Here is a 22,699-nt window from a genome sequence, read left to right as displayed (position 1 = left end):
CGTATAAATAATTCACCAGGGCTGGTGCTGCCAGTACATGGTGGTTGTCTTCAAAGCAAGCAGCAGCTTTGTCACTAGAGGAACGGTGAAGGTCATCTCTTTGCCGTGGACACTCCTCCGCAGTTATGGTGACTGCAGCTGTAACAATGTACCACAGGAATGCTGTTGCTTCCGCTTTTGGGATAAAACACAGCCGATTCAACTTATTGGCTCAATATGCAAAAAAATCATGTGAGGGCAAATTTTTGGGCTTTTCTGCGCAGTGGGGACTTTTAAAATCTGAATATTCTTGAGGCAGCTGTGCTAGTCCGTCACCCACTGTGTTAGCCAATAATATATGAATGATTACAAAAACAAGCCTTGTTTAAGGCGCTTCTCTCCATGCACCAGCTAGTCTATTAATGGTGTTATCATCGAAAACGACAAGCGACTGTTAAATCAAACCGAGCAATGAATGTTAGGCTAAAATGAAATGCATACATCATGATTTGAGGGGGCAATTATTTTTTAAACTGTCAGATGTGGCCGTATATTTGTTTGCAAAGTTATAGGGAAAAGACTCAATTATCTGTTTAAGTGTAAGCCATTTTGTTTGACTCCGTTTCCATTAAGCGCTTGGATGTTGCGCAAGGGGACTCTCTTTGTTTGATATATTTGTGAATGGCTGCTTACTGTTTATGTTTGAGTTTGATACGCACATGCGGGCTGGGCACCTTTGTGCATGATACTGAATAAGAAATAAACTAGCTACATGTTTCATTTGCTTTTCAGGCCTTAGGGACTTGATCAAACTGACTGTAAACAGAAATTGTCATAAAAATAAAGTAAGGTATTCTCACGATAGTCACAAGTGTTCAGCGTTCGATCACCTCCTCAAACCTGAGCAAGAACAGTCAAGTAATTGTGTGGTATTAAAATAAAATTGTGATAAATTAGCAATGCTAACGTGCTAGCTAAGGTGGCTACACTTGCATCTACTAAAACTTGGCATTCTCTCGAGGAAATAGAAACAATAGAAGAAATAGAATATAAAAATAGCCGTCAATCCTTTCTAACTGGTCCAGCATGTTTATGAAAAGACTTTTTACTACCATATTACTCACACACGCACTTGTACGCAGTGTACAGAAAATGAGCAGCCATAAAGTGCCCAGTCAGCGTAGCAGCTGCATCAGCAGAGTGAGACAGAATAGAAAGCAGTGTCTTTGTTTGCTCGTGTGCGCGCGTGCGTGCGTGCGTGTGTGTGCGTGCATTTATATTAAGAGAAAGAGCACATGTGTGGAGTTAAGGGTGATGGGGGATCTTGGAGCAGACAAAGGAAGGAATCACAGCAACACTCAGCATCCATTAGACCAACCCCATGGATCAATATTGATCGTCACTTCCACAAGCTTGGCCTAATAGGCTTCTGCCTGCCATGGCTCAATGACAAAGCATTAGCGAACATGTCCAAATGGACTCAGGGGTGCCAACGTGAAGTATAGTAAAAAAAAAATTTTTTTTTTTAAAAAGCAGAGAACGAGGAATAAAGATGTTTAAAAGGAGTAGGGTGCAAAGTGGGGGCAAGATAACAAGGCTGTTAATGGGTGAAGGCATGCCCTAAAAATGATTTCTTCGTGACTCTGTTGAGGTTTTCCAGCCTTGTCACCGATTCAGTGCATCTTCCCCTGACTCACTCTTATAACAAATATAAAGGGAAAGAGGGAAAGACTTTGCAAAGCCATCATAAATAAATCGTGGAGTGAGTGAACGAGTGAGTGTCTGCTGTCTGGTGTTTGGTTTTGGCCTTGCCATCTGTGTGTTTTCCTCTTCGTTTCTCTCCCTCTTCATTGAAAAACAAACAACGATCAGCTGCTCATGTAAATTAGCCACCTGAATCCTAAGTACCAGGAAAGTTGGAATATGACATTTTGAGTACAATCCCTCATCCCTCGCACATTCACATCCTCCAGATACTATAACATTCATTTCCTGAAGACTTGCTCCTCAGCCATCATCTTGATATCGGGAATGTGTGTAAATTTGATATTGCCTCAGAGACTGCCATGAGCTTCAGGGAATTGTTTTGACTCTTTCACACAAGTTGTGCCAGCTAAAGCTTTTGCATACACTGATAAAAACATCATGCATGGACAAATGTCTTGCAAAAACATGGCCATTGAATCTTCAGGAAGCAAAATGGAAGAATATATGGAGTCAATTCGAATCAAGTTAGATGATGCAAATGAGCCTGGGCCAGTTCTTCTCCAGCAGAGACAGCCGAGCGTGGCATGGAACTAAATAGGGTCTTCCTCTAACTCAGGGGTGGGCAAATTTTTGATTGGCAGGCCACAATGGGCTCTAAAATTTGATAGAGGAGCCGGACCTGGAGCAGATGGATGAAGTGTTTTGGTAACCTCACCTCATCGGAGAAAAAAATATAGATTTAATTTTAAATGAAAGTGAACAAAAGCATTACAACAATATATATGTCTTTGAAAAACCACAATATTTAGAAAATAACACATAAACAAGGTTTATTCATTTTTTTTTTTTTCAAGTTCGATGGGCCGGATTAAAACGTTTATTGTTGCCCCCGGGCCGTAGTTTGCCCACACCTGCTCTAACTCATTGTAATTATAGAATTTTGTGAACGAGTAGTTATGTCCTTACGCCATTGATTCATTAATAAATGTCCCAAAACCTTTGACCTTACAATATAATCCTAAACTCGTCTGTACAGAATCAAAACAATTTATTCTGCTCTGAACAGTCAAATATGGAACATAATTTTTCGCTCATTCATTGAGCAAATTTTACGACTGACAAACCAATGCGATCAGAGCTGCAGATCCACGGTCTTGTGGTTAACTATTTGTCAGTCATTCCGACATGAACGCTGAATTTCTACATGACTGTGTCACATTGAATACACTGAAGGCATTGTTACTTCATATTGTCAGGAATTTTTCAGCGGACATTAGGTTAAAATTATTGTTCATTTATGTTGGTTTTTTCCCCCCATTTGGCATCTATTTCCTATTGTAAAGCGATTATATATTGTCAGAGAGTCAATCATTGCAGCATTCTAACAATGATTTTGTTAAAAGGACATCGACATTGGTGTGGAAAGATACATTCTGTACGTAAGCCTCATTGTTGGTAAACCTTCAGTTCAAGAACGTCACAAAGGTTACTGACATAAGTTTGGAAATTGACATGATATTCTGATTTTCTCTCGCATGTCTAATTAGGTTCATTGAAGAATGAATGAGTGCTCTGTTACTAAAAAAAAAAAAAAAAAAAAAGCCTCATCTGTCAATTTTCAATACTTTTCCAGATGAAAGCTTCAAAGAAACCTCAGTGGATTCGAAACCCGTAGACTTCTTCATCAAATAGATGCTTTGGATTTATTTCAAGATTTTTTTTTTTTATGCTTGCTTCGCAGTTAGTTAATGCCCGCAGGCTGAAAAAGAAGCTGGAACACAGTCTGTGCTTTGTGCAGGCCTTTGCATATAGAGCACAGTGTTGGGGTAACCAGGCAGTGCAGCTGGCCTTTTGGCCTTTCACAGCAGCTACTTTAAATCAGGAGCCAAAGGACAAGAGCCCTGTTCACCCATTTAAAAAGACATTAGAGAAAAGATAGAGGGACATTTGTTTTGGACAAAATCTAAGACTGTAGACTGCATTTATTTATGCGCTGGTGATCATTTCAGTATTAGAAACATTTACTATTACATACTATAAAAATATGTGTTTTACAAATGCTAGCATTACTACAAAACAAACTGCCTGATTAGTTTGGCACATTTGATTTTGCTTTCCCCCTAAAGTGGCTTTGTCCGACGACAGACAGACAGACAGACAGACAGAGAGAGAGAGAGAGAGAGAGAGAGAGAGAGAGAGAGAGAGAGAGAGAGAGAGAGAGAGAGAGAGAGAGAGAGAGAGAGAGAGAGAGAGAGAGAGAGAGAGAGAGAGAGAGAGAGAGAGAGAGAGAGAGAGAGAGAGAGAGAGAGAGAGAGAGAGAGAGAGAGAGAGAGAGAGAGAGAGAGAGAGAGAGAGAGAGAGAGAGAGAGAGAGAACGACAACGACAACGACAACGACAACGACAACGACAACGACAACGACAACTACTACTACTACTACTACAGGTTAGCAAGTTCTTCCTCCCCAGCCCCCTTGAACTTTCTCCACAACATTCCTTTCATAGACATGCAGCACCGGGGTATTTAATTTTTTTTTTTTTTTTTTTTTAAGAAACTGGAGGGATCTGCTATCTGGATTGGCTTTGAAGGAAGCTACAGAAGGTTTTCATGATCCCTATCAGATCTCCTCCTATATGCTCTGACCCACGGTCCAGTAGTTTGTTCATGGTTGGGTGACCGCACTTCTCCCACCTCTCTTCCACTTCACACACACATGTGCACCCGCCTCCCAACTGTCCCCACACGAGCGCACGCACACACATGCACATGGCTCGTTTCATTGACTCCCCTGTGCTAATGTATGTACATTAGCGTCTATGTGACAAAGTGTCTATTCCGGCACTGTGAAGCAACAGACTGTTCGCTTTCATCACAAAAATGACCCGCCTCCATTACCGTAGCTTGCATACTTCATCCATGCCAGTACGGAGCTTTGAGCTGCCTTCAAATAAAAAGGACCACTCATTATAGGCATGGTGACGTACAAGGGGTGTCAGAAAATTTCCAGGACTGGTGTCACAAAAGATATATTTCTAACTAGGACACAAGAGCAGTCAAAACTTCCTGGCAGCAAAGAACATCGTTGTGCAGGGGTAACTTCTCTACTCACCCGACCAAGGTTAGGGGGCCCGTTTTGAAGATGTGGATCACAGCCCTGAACATTAAGCTGCTGAGGAACCCGGAAGAGTTCTTCCAGGAGTGCATGAAGGCGTGGAAGAAGGCAGGCGAAGACTCCAAGAATATTATTTTGCAGGGGAAAACAATCTGGATTCGACATATATCGTCTGTGACACCAGTCCTGGAATTTTTCTGACACACCTTGTCCATGACTGAAGACTATATTGGGAAAATAAACCCGTAATGTGAACTCCTTCCATGTTCTTCAAGTACTCTGCACACAGAAAAATAGCAACATGGATTTTAGTTTCTAAACATTTTGTCAAGTGGTTCCACGCGAGCCAATTTTGGTAGTTTAAGACTAAATATTAGGTTGATCCAATGTTTTTATTTTTAAGTAAAGTTGACTGGTGCGCCTTCAATAAGCAGCTATGTTGCACAAACCAAAATATTTGCATTGAGCAGCGACCAACAGGACATTGCTCTCCATTATCAGCCAAAATCGGACCTGCTAGATATGTTGCTGCTGCCACCAAGTAAAAATGTACTCCGTATTTTGTACCTCCGTTGTTCTACCCAATTTATTCTGTAATCACTCGTAAGAGATTTGTTGGAGTACATTTGCATTCAATTCCCCGATGCTGGCGTTAATTATGTAAAATGCTGCAAAGTGCATGGAAAAACGAGAAGCTCACTGTGGGCTATGACAATCTTTTTTTATTCTCTGTTCAGTCATTCTCTCACAAGTATCATTTGTTATAAAAGGCCAAAACATCGTATGGCTCTTCACATAATAAAAAGAATATATGAAAGTCAGCTAATATTGTCATATCAATCGGGCTCACACACACAGACAGATTTATTCACTTCACTCATTAATAACATGTCTATCGCTTGTCCGGTATTTTGACTCAGGTGTGTGGTTCAACTGTTTTGGGTCACCCCTCAAATTCTAAACACAGTCGTGTCCTTGGACTTTCATTATAAACGCCATCTAGCCAAGCTCTGTCTAGCATCATGCGTCTGTTGTTTTTTATTTATTTATTTATTTTTTTACTCAAAACAAAATATAGCATTGCCTGAGTTACCATGTAAAACACAACCATGATTTTGATGTTTCTGAAACCCTCGCCGCTTTTGTGATTCCTTGACGCCCTTTCTCACATCATTGGAAGCTTTGTCAAAATTCACATTAAGTAGAAAGATCAGACTTCCTGTGTGATCTCAGTACTCAGAGCCTCCGCCATGTCAGCGACGGCCTCTGGGACTTCCTGGACATCCCCACTCAAGTCAACGTCCGTTTTCAGTTCAAAGTCACTCAGCTTCTTGACAGGGGACTCCACGGACTTCTCAATGCCATTAACACATTCCTCGGGTTGTGTGCACTCTCCATTCACAGCTGGGTAAGCTGCTACTTCCGTCACATCCTCGGTAAGAAGAGAGCTCTCTGTATCACCGTTTTCCATCTTTGTTTCGACCACACTCTCTGAGCAAGGCGCATCTTCCATGGAAGCTTCGGCGATCGCATCCGACTCTGCATGTTCTGCTATGTCTGCTCCAGCTGGTTCGTCGTTTGAAAGCGTATATTTTTCCTGGATTTCCTCGGCATCCGCAGTCTCGGGTTCTGAGTTTTCGTCTGTGGCCGCTGTTGGGTAGGGCTCGTCTTCGTGGCCTGGGTCTTCAGCTACGGGTTCCTGTTTGTCAGCCTCCTGTTCTGGCTCTGGTTCTTTCTCTGTCACTGATTCTGGCTCAAGCTCTTTTTTAGTCTCCCAAATCGTCTCTGGCTCTATTGCTGGCTCATGTTCCTGAGCAAATGGAGGCTGGGGTGTCTCCTCCAAATCGGCCTCAGTCTCTGTAACAGTCACTGGGACGGGTTCTGACTCTTTGAGTGCCTCCTCTGGACTGGCATGAACAATCTCTACTTCTGTTACAGTTTCTTGAACTGCAGAAAGGTCTTCAACGGGTTCTGGTGTCGCTTCAGATTCTAGTTCTGCCTCAGTTGGGACAGCATCTTGGACTGTAGCTTCTTCTGGTAATGGTGATGCTGCCTCGGAAACTGCAGCAGGTTCTTCAGGAACTGGAACTGGCGCTTCAGTAGGTTCTTCTACTACTGCAGTTGCTTCCTCTTGAACCAAAGCCGTTTCCTCTGTCATTATACTCTGTTCCTCCGGTATTGAAGCCACTTCTTCTGGTGCTGCAGATGATTCCGCTGTCGGTGGTTCCTCTGGTGCTGCTTGTTCTTCTGGAGTTGCCTCTTCTTTGACTACTACAGGTTCTGTTACTGGAGCTACTTCTTCCTTGACAAAGGCTGGTTGTTCTGCAACAGAAGCTGCTTCTTCGTTGACTATGACTGGTTCGTCTGGAACCGCAGCTGCTTCTTCCTTGACTGGGACTGGTTCATCTAGAACTGGAGCTGGTTCTTCCTTCACTGCGACTGGTTCTTCTGCTACTGGAGCTGCTACTAGTGTTTGTTCTTCAGGTGGAGCGGAATTGGGCTCTTCGGGGGATTCTGCTTCCGCTTTGCCTGATTCAGTTGTCACTTGAGTTTCTGTGGGTGGTGCCGCATCCTCCCCTTTACCGGGTTCCTCACTTGCAGATGGGGGTGCAGCCTCATCCTTTTTTTCTTTGGGATCACTCACATCGTAACCCTTCTTCTTCTTGCTCAATTTCCCTCCCATGGTGTCACCTATAAGAAGAGGTGAAAACGATTAAGGCATTACATAACCTTGGAACATATCCTAATTTGATTTTTATTCAATAAACCCATCGCACGACAGGGGTAATTACATTTATTTCCACCAGTAAATTAGATCATTCAAGTCACCTGATAAGCATGACTTTAAACACAGGACCTTCTTGAAATAAGACTCATGACTATACCAGCATAAGATGAGTAGCATTCATTAGCGCCTCTAGTTTGAAATAAGATGTTTGAATATTGTTTTATTCTGGATGAAAACAAAACGTTTATACAAACTATTTCATTGTGTACCAACTGGATTTCCCAGTAACCCAAAAGATCTACTAGATGAAAATGTTTTCATCGTAAATGGCGTTCAGCTGTGATGAATAAAGAGAATGAGTCAAGTCACTCCATTCTGCTTTGTAGCTAAAAGTTAATTTGAGTTACCACTTTTAAATGTGAATGTAAAAGTTCAATCTATTTTCATATAAACTGTTTGACCCCCCCCCTCCCACATTCCCAAAAAACAAAAAAAGGATACATGGTAGAAATCGAAATTTCACAACAAACTATTTTGTCTTTTGTTCTAGGTGCTCTTGTCATACATCTACCATAGAGAATCGTGTAGATGCCTTTTCGGCAATATTCACCCAAGTGTGGTTGTACTAGAACATCTTTCACAGAGAAATAGTGTAAGAGTGGAATTTACGTTCAATGAGGATGTATCAAAGGCAGCAACTGATTACCACACAACTGGACTTCCTTTCTGACGAAAAACAAAACGAGAACTATGTGTTCACTTGTATTTTGCTTGCTGCTTTTCAGCTGAGTGAGACAAGAAATCCATATGTGTGAAAATGTAGTTTACCCCCAAACATGTTTCTGATGATATCGAGGCAACATATTCGATTCGATTGAATATTCAAACCACAGATTCAATATATTGTAATCCTCCATTTATGCCCCCCCTCCCAAAAAAATAAATAAATAAATAAACCAGCAAACATGACATATAGCACCTCAGGTGAGGGCAACGTGGGAATGGGCATCAAAGTGAAGGATGAAGGAACTGTCCATAGTGCTGCAGTGGAGCAATCAAGCCACACCGTGGCCACACAGCACCGTGCTGGGATTGGCTGCAAATCCATTTCACCTATGACCACTCCCCACTACGCCATTTCAGTAAAACTGTCTTGCATCTGCTTTAAAACCACGCCATCTGAAGCTAATTCATTTCAATGTATTCTTTGCCAGTATCCACATTAAATAATATGATTGAAATAGTTCTCGTTTTATTGATTAAAAAAACATGTATTTGGGAATTGTGTCAAGGAAATATCATGAGCAAGCAACAAGACTAATGTCCATGCAGCAGAATTTTTTGGTTAAGAAGAATGAATGCAAAGATTGAAGCAGCATGTGTCTGTCCTCATCACAACTACAAAAGCGAAACTGGGTTTCGACAACAAACTGGTAGAGTAATTTGGAATTAGAAGATAAGACTCTGCACTTTCCAACCACTGTCCATCCCCCACCTTAACCCACCAACGCCTCTCTGTCGCTTGCTGTGCTCTTTTTGTTCACTGGTTTGGGGGGGGGGGGACGTTTTTCAAACATTATATTAAACCAAAACTGAAGTCCTCCGGTATATAACCAAAGGGAAACTTGAGAACTATGTTCCGCTTTCTTTTTTGTGAATTTTTAATTCATTTAAAAAATTAAATAAATAATGAAAAAAAAAATCTGAGCTCTACCGGTAAAGACGCAACAGCGCACAGGCTGAATCAGTCTGGAGAAGAAAAGAAAAGGGGGCAAAGAGAAGAAAAAAAAACTCCCTGGCTTTATTATTGAAATAGAAATAAATTAGCATAATTAGATTAAAGGAATGGCGAGAACAATAGGAAAGCCGCACAGCGGAACTATTACTTTCAGTCCGTCTTTTTTCTTCTTCCTTGCTTTCTATTGAGAAAATAAAAAAACGACGACGTACCTCGATTGAAAACTAACGCATTTTTTAAACAAAAGAATCCGTTTGACCAACCTGTATGTGAGGAGCGTGATCAGTTGTTCCCCAGACTCCGCTTGAATGTGATAATGGAGGTGAAAGCCTTGGAAGTGACAGCTGCGGATTCCGGTCTTGCTCTGCGAGGGTGCAGTGTGGGTCTGAGGAGTGCCCCTCAGACATCTGTCGCTATCACAATGCAGCCTGGCCCACCAGGGCTCCCACTGCAATCTATACCCTCCCGAATTTAACCCCTCCTCTACCGAACACACCCTCTTCACTGCACAAGTAGCCTACGAATGCTTATAGTACATCTGGGGACCAACGAGGATTATAAAAAAACAGCAATGTAAAAATCGTAAAAAGAAAATACGAGAAATCATATCAGGGGTCCCCCGGGGGGGAGTGTCATTGTATGATGAATTATGCATGGGAGGGATCATGTCAGTGAAATCCCAATTGCTTTGTGAAGCTGACAGCGACAATTGCAGTAGTTATTTCACATAGACATTGAATATGCAGAGCTGACGTGCCCAATATAATAAAAAAATACAAGTCATGGCAGAAAATAAGGGGCTAAGAAGATACGGAGGATGCGTTTTTTTTTTGTTTTTTAATAAGGACACGATTGGGTCACATCAGCAGATTAGGACCTTTTAAAAACTAATTAAAAGACAAAAACAACCCTCAAAATATCTAAACTATTCGGCTGGGTCTCTCAAAACACTACAACGAAATTGTCTTAATTTGCAATAAAGATCACATGTGGGTACCGATCAGAGTTAATTAAAATACATGGGTCTTTTTCAGATGCCTTAAAATAATTGATTTGACACTGTTTGCAAGTTTTGCGAGATGTTTGCACCTTTTGCTTTATTTTCTATTAAATGTCCCTCGTAGATAAAAACAGTAAGGGATTATTTTTAGGCACATAGCACCCTCTTCTGTAAAATAAGCACAACGCATATAGGCAAACACTATTCCATTTTCAGTCATGAGGTTGTCTCTTCCCGAACAGTAAAAAACTAGTGTGTCTATAATTTGAATATTGAAAACCTAAACTTTATTATCTACATAATCTTGTTAGCCCTGGGTCTTGCACTTTTAATTGTGCAACTAATTTCTGTGTCACAGATGGCACAAAGACTCAATTTGTGAGCAAAAGAAAACAAGATCAATCTAACATGTTTTTCCCACTGGATGCAGTGACGAAGGGGCAGCAATGGCCGAGTTTCACATGATGCAAATGTTCTGGAATGCAATTCCCATGAGTTGAACCACAACCAGTCTGTCACTCTGCTCCCACAAACATGGGAATCAACATGTATGCGAACGGCTTGGAAATTCTCTCTACACAAAATGTCCACAGTTTTCTATCATCAGGATCGAGACGCAATTCCTTACCATGGCGTCGCTAGAACTCATCAGGAGGTGTCAGGGGAAATGATCCAATTCCACCCTTGTTCCAAAAATATTAATCATTATTCAAAAATATAACTTTCTCTTTCTCTGGAGTGTAAGATGAATCTGTACTGTTGAATTGAATTTAAATTTGTTCCGTATTTAGGTAAATGAGAAGCATTTAGGCGTCCTTCGATCATCGGTGCCAAACTGTGATGGGATGTCTTTTGCGTTACATATCTTTAGTTTGTGCATTCGTCTTGGGATGAATTAAAAATGCACCTTACGCTGTTGTTATATATAGAGAACGTATGAACTCGTCCGCATGACTAAATAGTTAAGTGCTTTTTTATTAACCCACAACAAATAGCACCATCTACTGGATAGTCTCGGCACAACGGTTATTTTACCAGCACGATATTTAATTCCATATTTAATGAATGAATTAAACAATTCATTAGTCCATTACAATTCTAATTAAACATTTGATGGTATATTTCTTTATTTAATTTTGGCACTTTCAGTCCTCCATACCAAGGTACTCAATAAAATTATTCACTTTTTGTGACATTTGTGTTTGGTGGTGTTCGTTGAGATTTTTTTCTAAAGTATCTCTACAGTACCTTGTATTCCATAAATCATTTTTTGAGTGAATGCAATACGCATTCGTACCCATACGCATGCTCCAGTTTATTCGACACTGGCCCGCCCCTGACCAGAACCGTCGCGACGTGGCTGTGGAAGAATGAAACGCACCCTTGGCGGCTTGGACTAGGGCGGCGCTAGCGGTGGCCAGGCAGCAGGGCCGTGCCTTTGTGCTGGTACAGAGAGAAGATGGCTCCCGTTTTGGAGAAGCAACTGCCGGGCGTAGCCGGGGCAGGCGACAACAACAACGAGGAGGAAGAAGGACTCGACCTTTGGCAAGTTCAACTTTTCTTTTTGTGGCGTAGCAACTGTTGGGTTATGCAGGGGAAAGTACCCTCGACTCCTTCCTGCTTTGTCACCACTGATTGCTGGGAAGAAAACACCGGCGGCCTGGCCAACAGGAACGTTAGCACAAATTGTGGCTGGGCGACTAGTTAGCTAGCATTCCTTGTGATTATTGTGTCTGTTGAAGAGACTCTAAGATGTGCATTTATAATTTTTTTATCGGGTGTTTTCCTTGGTGTGTGTCAAGTCACAGCTAAGCTAACTGCTGTCATTTAAATAGGGGATGCACCTAAGTTAACAGGAACCTTCATGCTAACGCCTTCACCACCTACAGAATTATCTGCCTATGTCAGCCTGTCTGGATGACATCATTTTCAGTTTTTTGCTTTTGCAGATTCAAAGAACATTGGGAAAAACTAATTTTAATAGAATGACACCCATATTTTGTTTACTCTTCTTTTTGAGTATCTTTCAGTGAAACATTAATTTATTTTTAAAGTAAAGTAGATCTGTTTGTAAATCTGCTGCACTCACAATGTAACCCACATTATTCCTGCCTCATAGGACCTCAATACTGAGTGATGTTTCGACCCGCGCAAGTTCCAAATTGCCATCAGGAAAAAACATTTTGGTATTTGGTAAGTATTTATAAAATCATCATTGTGCAAGACATTATCAAGAGTTGTTTTATTTGTGGTTGTCAGCACATTTTCTTCTGTAGCCGTTCTTGCGAACATGTAATTGTATAAGAAATACATTCTGGCTAGAAAATTACTTTTGGCCTTTTCATTAACGTCGCATAATTAGGAAAACGTATTCTGCCTTGATTGCTCTTTCATCAATTTATTAAATCAGTTCGCTGATGACTGTGGTGCCTTTTAGGGGATGATGGATCAGGAAAAACTACTCTCATGTCCAAACTTCAAGGGGCTGAACACAACAAGAAAGGAAGAGGATTGGAATATCAATACTTAAATGTCCACGATGAAGACCGGGATGGTGAGTCCACCTGGGTAATAAGTGTTATCTGTACTGTAGTCATGTTAACATCACATAGTGTAAACGCAAATGGATTATTTTCATTTTACAGACCTTACGCGATGTAATGTGTGGATCCTGGACGGAGACCTGTACCACAAAGGCCTCCTCAAGTTTGCTGTTTCCGCTCAGTCGCTACGCGATTGCCTAGCCATGTTTGTTGCGGACATGTCTCGGCCCTGGACCATTATGGAGTCACTGCAAAAGTGGGCCAGTGTGCTACGTGACCATGTGGACAAACTGAAGATCCCTCCTGAGGACATGAGAGAAATGGAGCTCAAGAGTAAGTAAAGACTGACTTAATCTGTGCTTCATTGTCTTCTATCTTCTCCTATAAGGCATTTTTTATTTTTTGGGGTCCTGGGAGAATCTGGTAGTCATTGAGTGTATAGTTTTGAAACAAGTGAGAAGGATTACTAATGCAAACATTTTGATTTAAATATGGTTTAATTTGCATTATAGCCTCTGAATTGTTATACAGACATTTACATTGGCTGGCGCAATACTGGTCTTCGGGTAGCACTATTTGGTCCACCATATTTATATGAAGAATAGCAGAGAAAATGAACACACACCTGGCTTGACTGGCGGCCTGTAAGACAGAGCAATTGGAGGATAGGACCGGTCCGTTGTTATGGACGATTGAAGGTCATTGTCAGAAGCCCGTGATCCTCAGCAGTGTGTTCTGGCCATGGGCAAGTTCTCGCCTTAATAAATGAGACACACGTAGATGATGTTCTCCTGTTAAATTTAGATGTGGTCATGCCTAGCTCATGAAGAGCTCTATTCTCTTGAGAACAGATGAGGCGTTTTGTACAAGTTAGTTAAGCCTGCATGTTTTTTAAAACTGTGGTTCTCAGCCTTCCATGTAGATGTAATCATTTATGAAAAAGATTATCTAAATGAACTGTATGAAAATTTTAAAATATACTAAATACAAACCGTCCACTGACTGTACGCAATTGTGTTTAGTCCGTGCATGTTTTGATAGTAGCAATAATAGTTATTTACCTTTTAAATGTTTTGCGTTTCTTTGTGGTGATGCAAAAGCATTAGTGATACTACAACTGGCTTGGGGCAATGGTGTCGAACTACGATTTAACTCTGCATGTGGCCCACAGTATATTATTGCATAATAAATAAAATGAGTTTAAAAAAAATACTCATGCAATGCACGTATACAGTATTCTACAAGCTTCTGATCAAAAAACAAGTTGATTACAAGTTTTGTGCCACGACCCAATTGGGCCTTGGAAAACATAGTGTGCGTAGCAATAATTATTGCATGACATGAACATTGGAACATAAATAGCTCCGCATTTTTTTGAGGAAGTCATCCATTTATTTCTTTATCTTTCAACATAAGATCCCATATAGACAGGCTAAGATGTCAACCAGGTTATCATTTCCCAGCAGGGGCGTTGCGTTCTAGTGAGACTGAGTCACATTTATATTTTAGTGGTTGTGTCTGAGCGAGACAGGCAGGACGTTTGTGTGAGTGGCTCGGATCCAAGAGATCTTGCAGCCCTCTTGCATCATGGTTCCCTCCCCTCCGGCAGTAGTGTCAGCGATGTTGGGCGGCTGAATTCAGTCTGTGGGCTGGACGTTCTTATAGTAGCTGCTGGAATTTACGAGTTAAATTGCAAGATCGTTTTAGAAAGTGGGAAATCTTATCACTCTTATTTCCCTTCCGAAAATGTCATGTTTTACTGACATTAACGCGTTAAACTTTTGAAGAAAAACTTAAAAGCATCTTATCTTGTATGATATGAACAAATGTCTTTTTTTCCTTCTCTTCCATTTTGTAAAATTGTGCTTGTCAAATTGACTTCAGTACGAATAAGACTTCCCTCCTGGATGGAATATTTGCCTACATGTTGGCCCACGTCCTAAATCCCATGTTTTAAAGTCAAGGAATTGGCTCCAAAAGACAAATTAATCTGATGTCACAGGCTGTCCCTCGCTACATTCCAAAACTCCAGAGGAAGTAGGCCAACGCTTCCTGCAACAAAGCGTACACACACATGCACACACTCACTTCCAAAGGTCTTTATCAGCTGGCGTTACAAAACAAGGATGCCATATTTCTGTGGGATGGTTCTCATAATGAAACAATGTGTCTTGGTCACAGTCATTTGCAAGCAGGAGCAACATTTGCAGCGTTTGAAAATGTGCTTATATTCACCCTGATCCTCCAAGTTATTGCAGTTGTTTTCCCCACTTGTTTAATTGGTCTTACAAACATTATCAATGTTATCTCTACATTTGCGGCTAGCCGTATTAGTTATCACTATGACAATACTGCAAAACATGCTGCCAGCGAAGTGAAAAATTATGAATATCCTTAAGCGTGTAAGTCAGGAATCCAAAGAAACTGTCCGGCCGTGCTCTGAGATGCAGACCGCAAGATCATTGCTTGGTCACGCTTCTTTTCCCGTTTCTCCTAGAAAAAAACAATATGTTGATTAAAGAAATGCTAAATTAAAAAAAAAAAAAAATGCGGTGCACAGTCTGGCCACAAGTGACGTTGTGTATGTTGTCACTCAGCCTTTTTGACTGTTTGTCAGCATCATTCAGACAGATTCTGTACTCCCATGAAGTGACGTGAGGTCCGAAAATAATGACATAGCTCATGGTGCCTTTCCCCTTGTCGTTGTCTTAAGTGGTGAAAGCGTTCCAGGAATACGCCGAACCGGAGGATGCTACCCCTGCCTCGCCGCAGAGACGAGCCCCGTTAGCTGGCGAAGACGAGGCTGTTGTGTTGCCACTAGGGGACAACACGCTCACGCACAACCTAGGCATTCCAGTGCTAATAGTTTGCACAAAGGTAAGGGAGTCCAAACGTTTCTGTGAATCAAGTCACTGCGTGTGCGCACAGATTGCTGAATGAAGTTATTGATACAGTTTTTAACAGCAGTAAAGATGTGGGTTAACAAATTATTTGAGGTAAACTTTTACAGAATCTATAATTGAAACCTTCTTGGTTTTGTGCAGCCTCCTCTCACTGCCCGAAATGATTTTCCAGAGGTTCTCCTGGCACGTCTTTTACATCTCTCTCCGTGTTAAGCCAAAATCAGTCTTTATAATCTTGGCAACATCGTCCATTGCTGGATTTTACGGATGGGTTCTTGAACCCTCATGAGCAGTCACTCTCTTAGCAGTGTGAAATCCGCTCCTCCCCAACAGAGCATTTCGGAGCAAGCTTTTTACTTGAGTGTTGTGCTTTGTGAGAGACTGGCCTGTATTAAAAGGCAACTGTTCTTGCTTGGTATCCCTCCAGGCAAAGATTTGCGCTTAAAGTACATTGCAATCAGCAGGACTTCACATGCGAGCTAGGAACAATAAAATAGTGAATACGACCTTTTTATTTGCAGCTGTCTTTTTCGGGACAGATGTTTGGCCTTTTCACCAAGTGCTCTTTTTCTGATCATATGGTCATGACAGTCAATTTAGAAGAAATAATCCATCCATCCATTTTCTGTACCTCTTCTGGTCACATGGACTTTTTATGTGATGGGTGCGTATGGTGTGAAGAACTTCAACTCTGATGTTTTTAACACGTTTTGGAGAACACTTCAGTTGTACTGTATTCCTTTTTCATTGCAAGTGCGTTCATACAAAACAGCACAAAGCTACAGACGACTTTTTAAGTCCAAATCCGTCTTAGGCACTGCAATAATGGCTTCATGGGGTGCTCTAGTTGCCAAAATGAGCTCAGAAAAGGGCTTCAGATGGGCAAAATCAGCTTAAAGGGAGGAGATTGACGCCCATTTCCATGACTACACAGTGTGAGTTACAGTGTGATGACTGTGGACAGCAAATCCTTAGACCACACAAAAAAACTCAAAAACACTGACCTGTTTTTGTCCCACATTTCATCCGCTTGAAAAATATTTCACTGGTTGTACAGAACTTTTCACAGTCTTAAACATGCCAGAAATATCCTCAGTGAATCACCCCAACACAAAGTTTATAATTTTTTATTTTTAAACTGTGCATCAATACTACTAATGCAACAAATGTAAAGCATGTCCTGTTTCATGATGCTATTGTACTAAGTGTTGGTTCGTTCTTTGCGTATTTATTTATTTATTTACGCATCTCTCAACTCTACAGTGCGACTCAGTCAGCGTATTGGAGAAAGAGCACGACTACAGAGAAGAGCACTTTGATTTCATCCAGTCCCACATAAGGCAATTTTGTTTACAATGTATCCTTGAAATATTTTGTAATTGTTGCCCCTCTTATGTTCTTTGTAACTTCTTCTCCAACCTACATTATACCTTGACCCTGTTAAACAGATGGAGCTGGTCTAATCTACACCTCAGCCAAAGAGGAAAAGAATCTAGATCTGCTTTACAAGTATATTGTACATAAATTGTATGACTTTCACTTTAGCAATCCTGCCCTAGTAGTGGAGAAGGATGCAGTGTTCATGTAAGTGAAGCTCAAAATAGCCATCGCCGTTTCTTATCCGCACTCTTGTTGTCTTAATGGTACACCTATCTTCATTATTGAACATTTCAGCACACAACTCTACTCATGATATCTAGCTAAATTCTTATTCATGAAATGTTATTCTAAGATCTGAGCACTTTTAGGAGCAGAATTAAAATACAATGCACTAAAAATGAGCTCTCTGTCATATTTCCGTAGTCCGTCAGGGTGGGATAATGACAAGAAAATCTGCATTTTGCATGAAAACTTATCATCAGTCAGACCTGAAGATCCATTTGAAGATTTTATCACTAAACCTCCCATTCGAAAGGTATTGGTCCTTGTTCCTGCAGACAAAAGTAGCTGCTTTCTCTTATTTTGTCATTTATATTTGAACTTGTTTCATTTCCATGTTCCTTATAGCTGGTGCATGACAAAGAGATAAATGCAGAAGATGAGCAGGTATTCCTGATGAAACAACAGGTATGTTCACTACATTGCACATAATTCACAACTGAATTATACGATTACTAAACTTTCTGCTTTTGTAGTCTTTGTTAGCAAAGCAGCCAGCCACACCAACAAGAGGAGCTTCCGTAAGTGTCATCCGTAGAACTCTTGAAACACTATCCGGCCTCCCATGGCTGCCTCGCAAGATCACCTCAGCGAATTGCTAGGATGACATTGTCGCTGTGATTTCTGCGTGGCAGGAATCTCCCGGACGGACAGCATCAGGTTCTCCGAGACCTGCAGGACGTGCTGGCCAGCCCACTTTGAGCAGCGGTTCCCCAATGGCTGCGGTCAAAAAGCCTGATGCCAACATGAAAGGTAAAAAAAAATCTGCGTTGAGTTTTCCAGATTTACTTGACAACTTTTGACGTGCAGGAAAAAAAAAAACATTTTATCATTCAATACTGCCCCCAAGAGGTTGACTTGAGCACATCTTGTTCCACCCACCATTGAAAAGCCATGTTTGTTGTTCTCCAATGTCACTAAAAAACAATACAATTTTATTTATATATACAGCGCAAGGAAGAGCATTCCAATATTTGGCCATGTTGAATTTATTAAGTTTATACTGCGACAAATACATTTTGTTGTTCCTATTGCTAAAGTGTGTTGGTGGAGAGGAATACCCCTTGTTTAAAGATCAAAGGCTGCAATTTAGTCTGAAAATTGATCAAAGACCAACCATCGCTTGGTATTGTTCCTGAAATATTTTACAGCTGTTATGTAATGTTTTAAAGTCAATGTTAGGTCATTGATCTTGGCGTTGATTTTTCCCACAGCAGGAGCAGCCACTGAGGGTGTATTGGCCAACTTCTTCAACAGCCTGTTGAGCAAAAAAACGGGATCGCCAGGGAGCCCTGGAAGTGGAGCTGTTGGAGCTGGAGTGCAAGGCACTGCCAAAAAAACAGGTACCAACAGATATTGCCATTAGTCGTATCTATGGATGATAGCATTTTTTGGGGTGTCAACTCTAATGTTAGATAGGGAAAACATTTGATGTGTGGAGTTTTATCTCCATAGCCTGAACATAAACATATTGAAAAAAAAACATGAGATCTTTGAAAGAGATCTGTGCTGATCCTCTGAGATGTGGAGAAACATGACAGGCCTGTATGATCTAAACCTCTTTTCCCATTAACGTAACTTTTGCTTTACATTCCACCGCCACATTGCAAGTTGCTCAACTAACTTAATATGATACATTTTTGGTGGAGTGGGGGTGAGAATGCAGCCACCATATTACAGAGAAAAGCATAATGTGTAACTCCTCATCCCAAAACCAGTAAAATGTGCCTCTTTTTCCAGCTTTGAGGATAATGCATGTGCACGTTTGCTTTGCTTGAACCTTCGTTTCGCATGTCTTAATTGTGGCAGCAAGCCGGCAACCTTTCAGCATGGGGTAGCATCACCTCCCGAGCTGCGTTCATCCGCTTGCTTTTTATGAGCCCACACAGAAGCTACAGGAGATTACTCTTTGCTTTTGTCTCCCATTTTGTTCCAAGGGCAGAAGCCGGGTTTGAATGATGTCCAAGCAGAGTTGGACCGAATGACACGCAAACAGGACCCCCTGGTTTCAACCAACAACATACCGCCGCAGACTGAGAACGAAGCCTAAAGTCCACAAAAAAAAAAAAGAGATACATTGTTCACCGCGTTAATAATGGAAATTAAAGTATACATGTGAGCAGAAACAATTGACCAAATTCCCAATGTCTTTGTCAGAATGCAAAGGAGGTTGCACCAAAACCCGTTTGGGAGACGATCCGATGTGTTGGTGTGAGAGCGAGAGAGAGAAAGGTTACGAAGGTGCTAATAAGATGATAGCGTGGAAGACTCAGTCCTCTCCACTTTCAGTGTTATCCACCAGGGTTGTCTATGGAAAAGTGTATGGAAATGTGCGCACCCACACTGGCGGCAAGCCTGGTAAACTGGGTTGCAGGCCTTCTAGTAGCTGAGGTATATTTAAAAAGACAAACAAAAAAAAAAAACCACTCCTGAGTGGAAACACACTAGCCTTTGGCTCAGCTTCTCTCGTGGCAAAATTGGCTCAAAATTGAAAAGTTATTTCAACTATTTGTTGCATATGTCAGGAAACCATTCAGATATTTGCCAACAAAATGTTGGGTTATGCCAATGTACTTATACAAAGTTTCTGCTCTTTCTTTGTGTGCACCATTTTTAAGGAGACCGATCTATACACATGCTCAAATGCCACTGAAAGCATGAAATAAACGGGACAAAATCGAGACAGCTGATAGGATTGCCCACAACATCTAGAAGGATTCTGTAAATATCTACCAAGAAAGTTTTCTTCAGGTTTTGTTTTGTGTATATACGATTTTGTTCCAAATCCCGACTATTGCCTCTTTTGACTCAATACGTTGGCATTTGGCAAGGCTTCGAGGCTCCACCAGAAGATTTTCTTTTAGCTACAGGTGTGTATATTTGGGAAGGGGGCGGGGCAGCATCATTCCTACTATTACTCCCAAAAGTGCCTGGCACACTAGCTGTTCATGCTACAGCAGAGTTGTTTTTCTACGTGAAGAAATGCACTGTAGCACCGTCGGTTGAAAGGTTTTAGTCCATTTTTTGACATCCAAATAATTTATTTCTATTTACATTTTTTTTCATGTACATCAAGCCTGTGGTTACTGTTATTTTTGTTTTTTTAAGTTTATTTGTGGCCTCGATATTTCGTATAGAGAAAAGATCTTACGCCTTCATTCAAACTGAAAGGCTGAACGTTCATGTCCCCAAGAGCCAAAACACAATGAGCTGCTTTGATGCAGAATAGGATCCCTTCTCGTTCAGCTTTCCGACGTCACTGCACTGTCTTCCCTCCTTTCGCGTGTTGTATCCGTATCATCCGCCGCTTCTCTGAGATCACATTCCGTTTCTTCATAGGGATGGGAGGAATCACTGCCCTGTTGGGAACCGGTTTGTCCTGTCAGGCCTTTTTTGTTTGGTCTCCCCTTCAGTGCCCTAAAATGACCTTTGCCTTCAAACGACACCCTGCCTTCACAGGCATCACTCACTCCCGTGTGATCTGTATTGTACCTTATCAAACACTCTGTATTATTTGTTGGTTTAATGACTTATTTTCAGTCACTTTCACACAAGACGTGGTAAATGTGGACTAAGTGGCAGCTTGTTTAACAAAAGAGTTGTTTTAGTAGTCACTCATACATATTTCTCTCTGTTTCCTTAAACTAGTTTGAAATAAAAAGGGGGGGGTATTCTGCTTTAATCGCTCGGGTTTTACCAAGACGACCACGATGTTCAGATGACTTAATTGGTTATCTGATCTGACGTGAGATGATACAAACTGCACACTGATTACGTTTGGTTAAAATGGGGCTGTTTTTGTTTGTGACCGGGTGGCATGAGTAGTAGATGAAGCACACCTCCACAGCAACCAGGATCCAATCATGTTGATAGAAGCACTTTTCCTTGGACTAATGAATCACTTTCTTTTTGCAACAGTTCAAAAACACAGAATGCTTAATTTTTCGCTTTGCCTTTTTGCGCTCTCAGTGATGAACCGACACCATAAAATAACGTGTTTATCTGCATTTGCTGCTTATGCATGGGAAGGTACATCCTGTGGTTAACTACAAAATCCCAATATCTGGTTAGAAATTTTTTTGAAATTGTGCAGTGAATATTTTTGGGACGTCTTGAAGATGGCCCAAACAAATATCCATTGATATTTTTGCCCAAGTTTCCTTTTTTGTTTAGAAACCAAGTGTTTTTTTTTCTTTTTTTGCAGGGTAACCGGTTATGCACATTTGGCATTTTCTGTTAACAAGCTGTCAAATGTCACTCCAAGTTGACTGATTTATCCTTTCAGACCACACTTGTTAGAACTGTAAATTAGGAATGAAGTGATCTCTCCTGCTGCTTGGTTCCACAATTGCACGTTTTTTTTTTTTAATTGAATAGTGAGCTGATGTAACTTTTGTACTCCGGCTTCAGTTGAAGTCAACTGTTGCTTGAAAACTTCAATGAATTGCCTTTGACCACTAATGGCGGTCCTCATCCATATGAGACTACAAAGCTTCAGCTATCAGTCCTTTTGTATTCAGGATATCAAGACATTATAAGCATTGAAATGGCTGCTTTTTGTGTACTGAATTAATTCAGAATCTGATTGTATGACTTTAACACAACTCTGAAGCCTCTACGCTGCCATGTGGATTCTAGCTTCTTGTGCCGACAAAGATGAGGAAAATGCTTATCAAATCTCCCGGCTTCAATAAAACAATGAATCCAAGTGTGTTGTCCTCATTGTGATTGTGGTGATTGATGGACTGATTTAAATTAATAAGGGTACATCAATATGTGTTTAAAATGAGGCATGAGGAACATTTGTATATAATTTTATGTAAAACTTTGCATTTTATTGATATTTATGACTATTCCCATATTTGTTAAAACAATATGGCAGCTACTTGGTAGCGTAAGCACAGAAAATATAATGAAATTAATGTAGATTCAAATATTTGCTGCAAGACTGAGACCCTATTTCGCAGAACCATCTCTATTTAAATAATTGAACATAAAATCCTCAAGATTAATTTGCAGAAACATCCAATCAAAATAACAAAATCCTAAATAAACTTGCATTAAAATGAAATGCAATTATAATCTGTCGAGAAACAAATAAAAGCTGTTCAAACACCAGCAGGTGGACTGAACCATTCAACGTTAATGGAGAGGGGGAGGCGTTGAGGAAGTTTTGTAAACAAATACTGTTGCTACCAGTACATTGAAAATGAAATATATGGGTAATTGTGCGTTTATTGCTGAGTGTCATTTTATTTTGTTGGGATTATAATTTTATTTGAGCCCATTCTGTCCACTAGAATCCTTCTCCTTGTTCAATGTTAAATCCGA

General features: G+C 40.8%; 2 protein-coding genes across 3 annotated transcripts; one reads left to right on the top strand and one right to left on the bottom strand.

The window, feature by feature from the left end:
- Window positions 1–5,504: 5,504 nt before the first annotated feature.
- LOC148337154 (uncharacterized) lies at window positions 5,505–9,737 on the bottom strand. Its single transcript, XM_088297311.1, has 2 exons — window positions 9,527–9,737; window positions 5,505–7,488 (listed from the first exon to the last, which is right to left on the bottom strand). Exon 2 carries the CDS (start codon window positions 7,478–7,480, stop codon window positions 6,008–6,010), a length of 1,473 nt encoding a protein of 490 aa, XP_088153437.1. The 5' UTR covers window positions 7,481–7,488; window positions 9,527–9,737; the 3' UTR covers window positions 5,505–6,007.
- A 1,867-nt stretch (window positions 9,738–11,604) lies between these two features.
- Window positions 11,605–22,076, top strand: dync1li2 (dynein, cytoplasmic 1, light intermediate chain 2). Of its 2 annotated transcripts, none has more exons than XM_088296659.1 (13): window positions 11,605–11,808; window positions 12,383–12,456; window positions 12,701–12,817; window positions 12,909–13,139; window positions 15,520–15,683; window positions 16,973–17,066; window positions 17,158–17,293; window positions 17,513–17,624; window positions 17,717–17,776; window positions 17,845–17,889; window positions 18,004–18,121; window positions 18,583–18,711; window positions 19,311–22,076. In XM_088296659.1, exons 1-13 carry the CDS (start codon window positions 11,723–11,725, stop codon window positions 19,325–19,327), a joined length of 1,383 nt encoding a protein of 460 aa, XP_088152785.1. In that variant the 5' UTR covers window positions 11,605–11,722; the 3' UTR covers window positions 19,328–22,076. The 2 variants fall into 2 exon arrangements, with proteins under 2 accessions (XP_088152785.1, XP_088152784.1); XM_088296658.1 differs by having other exon boundaries at window positions 19,306–22,076.
- Window positions 22,077–22,699: the final 623 nt, after the last annotated feature.

Source organism: Idiotropiscis lumnitzeri, chromosome 5 (genome assembly GCF_059441095.1).
Source record: "Idiotropiscis lumnitzeri isolate Australia: NSW breed Sydney's pygmy pipehorse chromosome 5, RoL_Ilum_1.0, whole genome shotgun sequence".
In the NCBI taxonomy this organism is placed as follows: domain Eukaryota; kingdom Metazoa; phylum Chordata; class Actinopteri; order Syngnathiformes; family Syngnathidae; genus Idiotropiscis; species Idiotropiscis lumnitzeri.
Note: the sequence above shows the minus strand (reverse complement) of the source record. Positions and strands in the feature narration are given on the sequence as shown.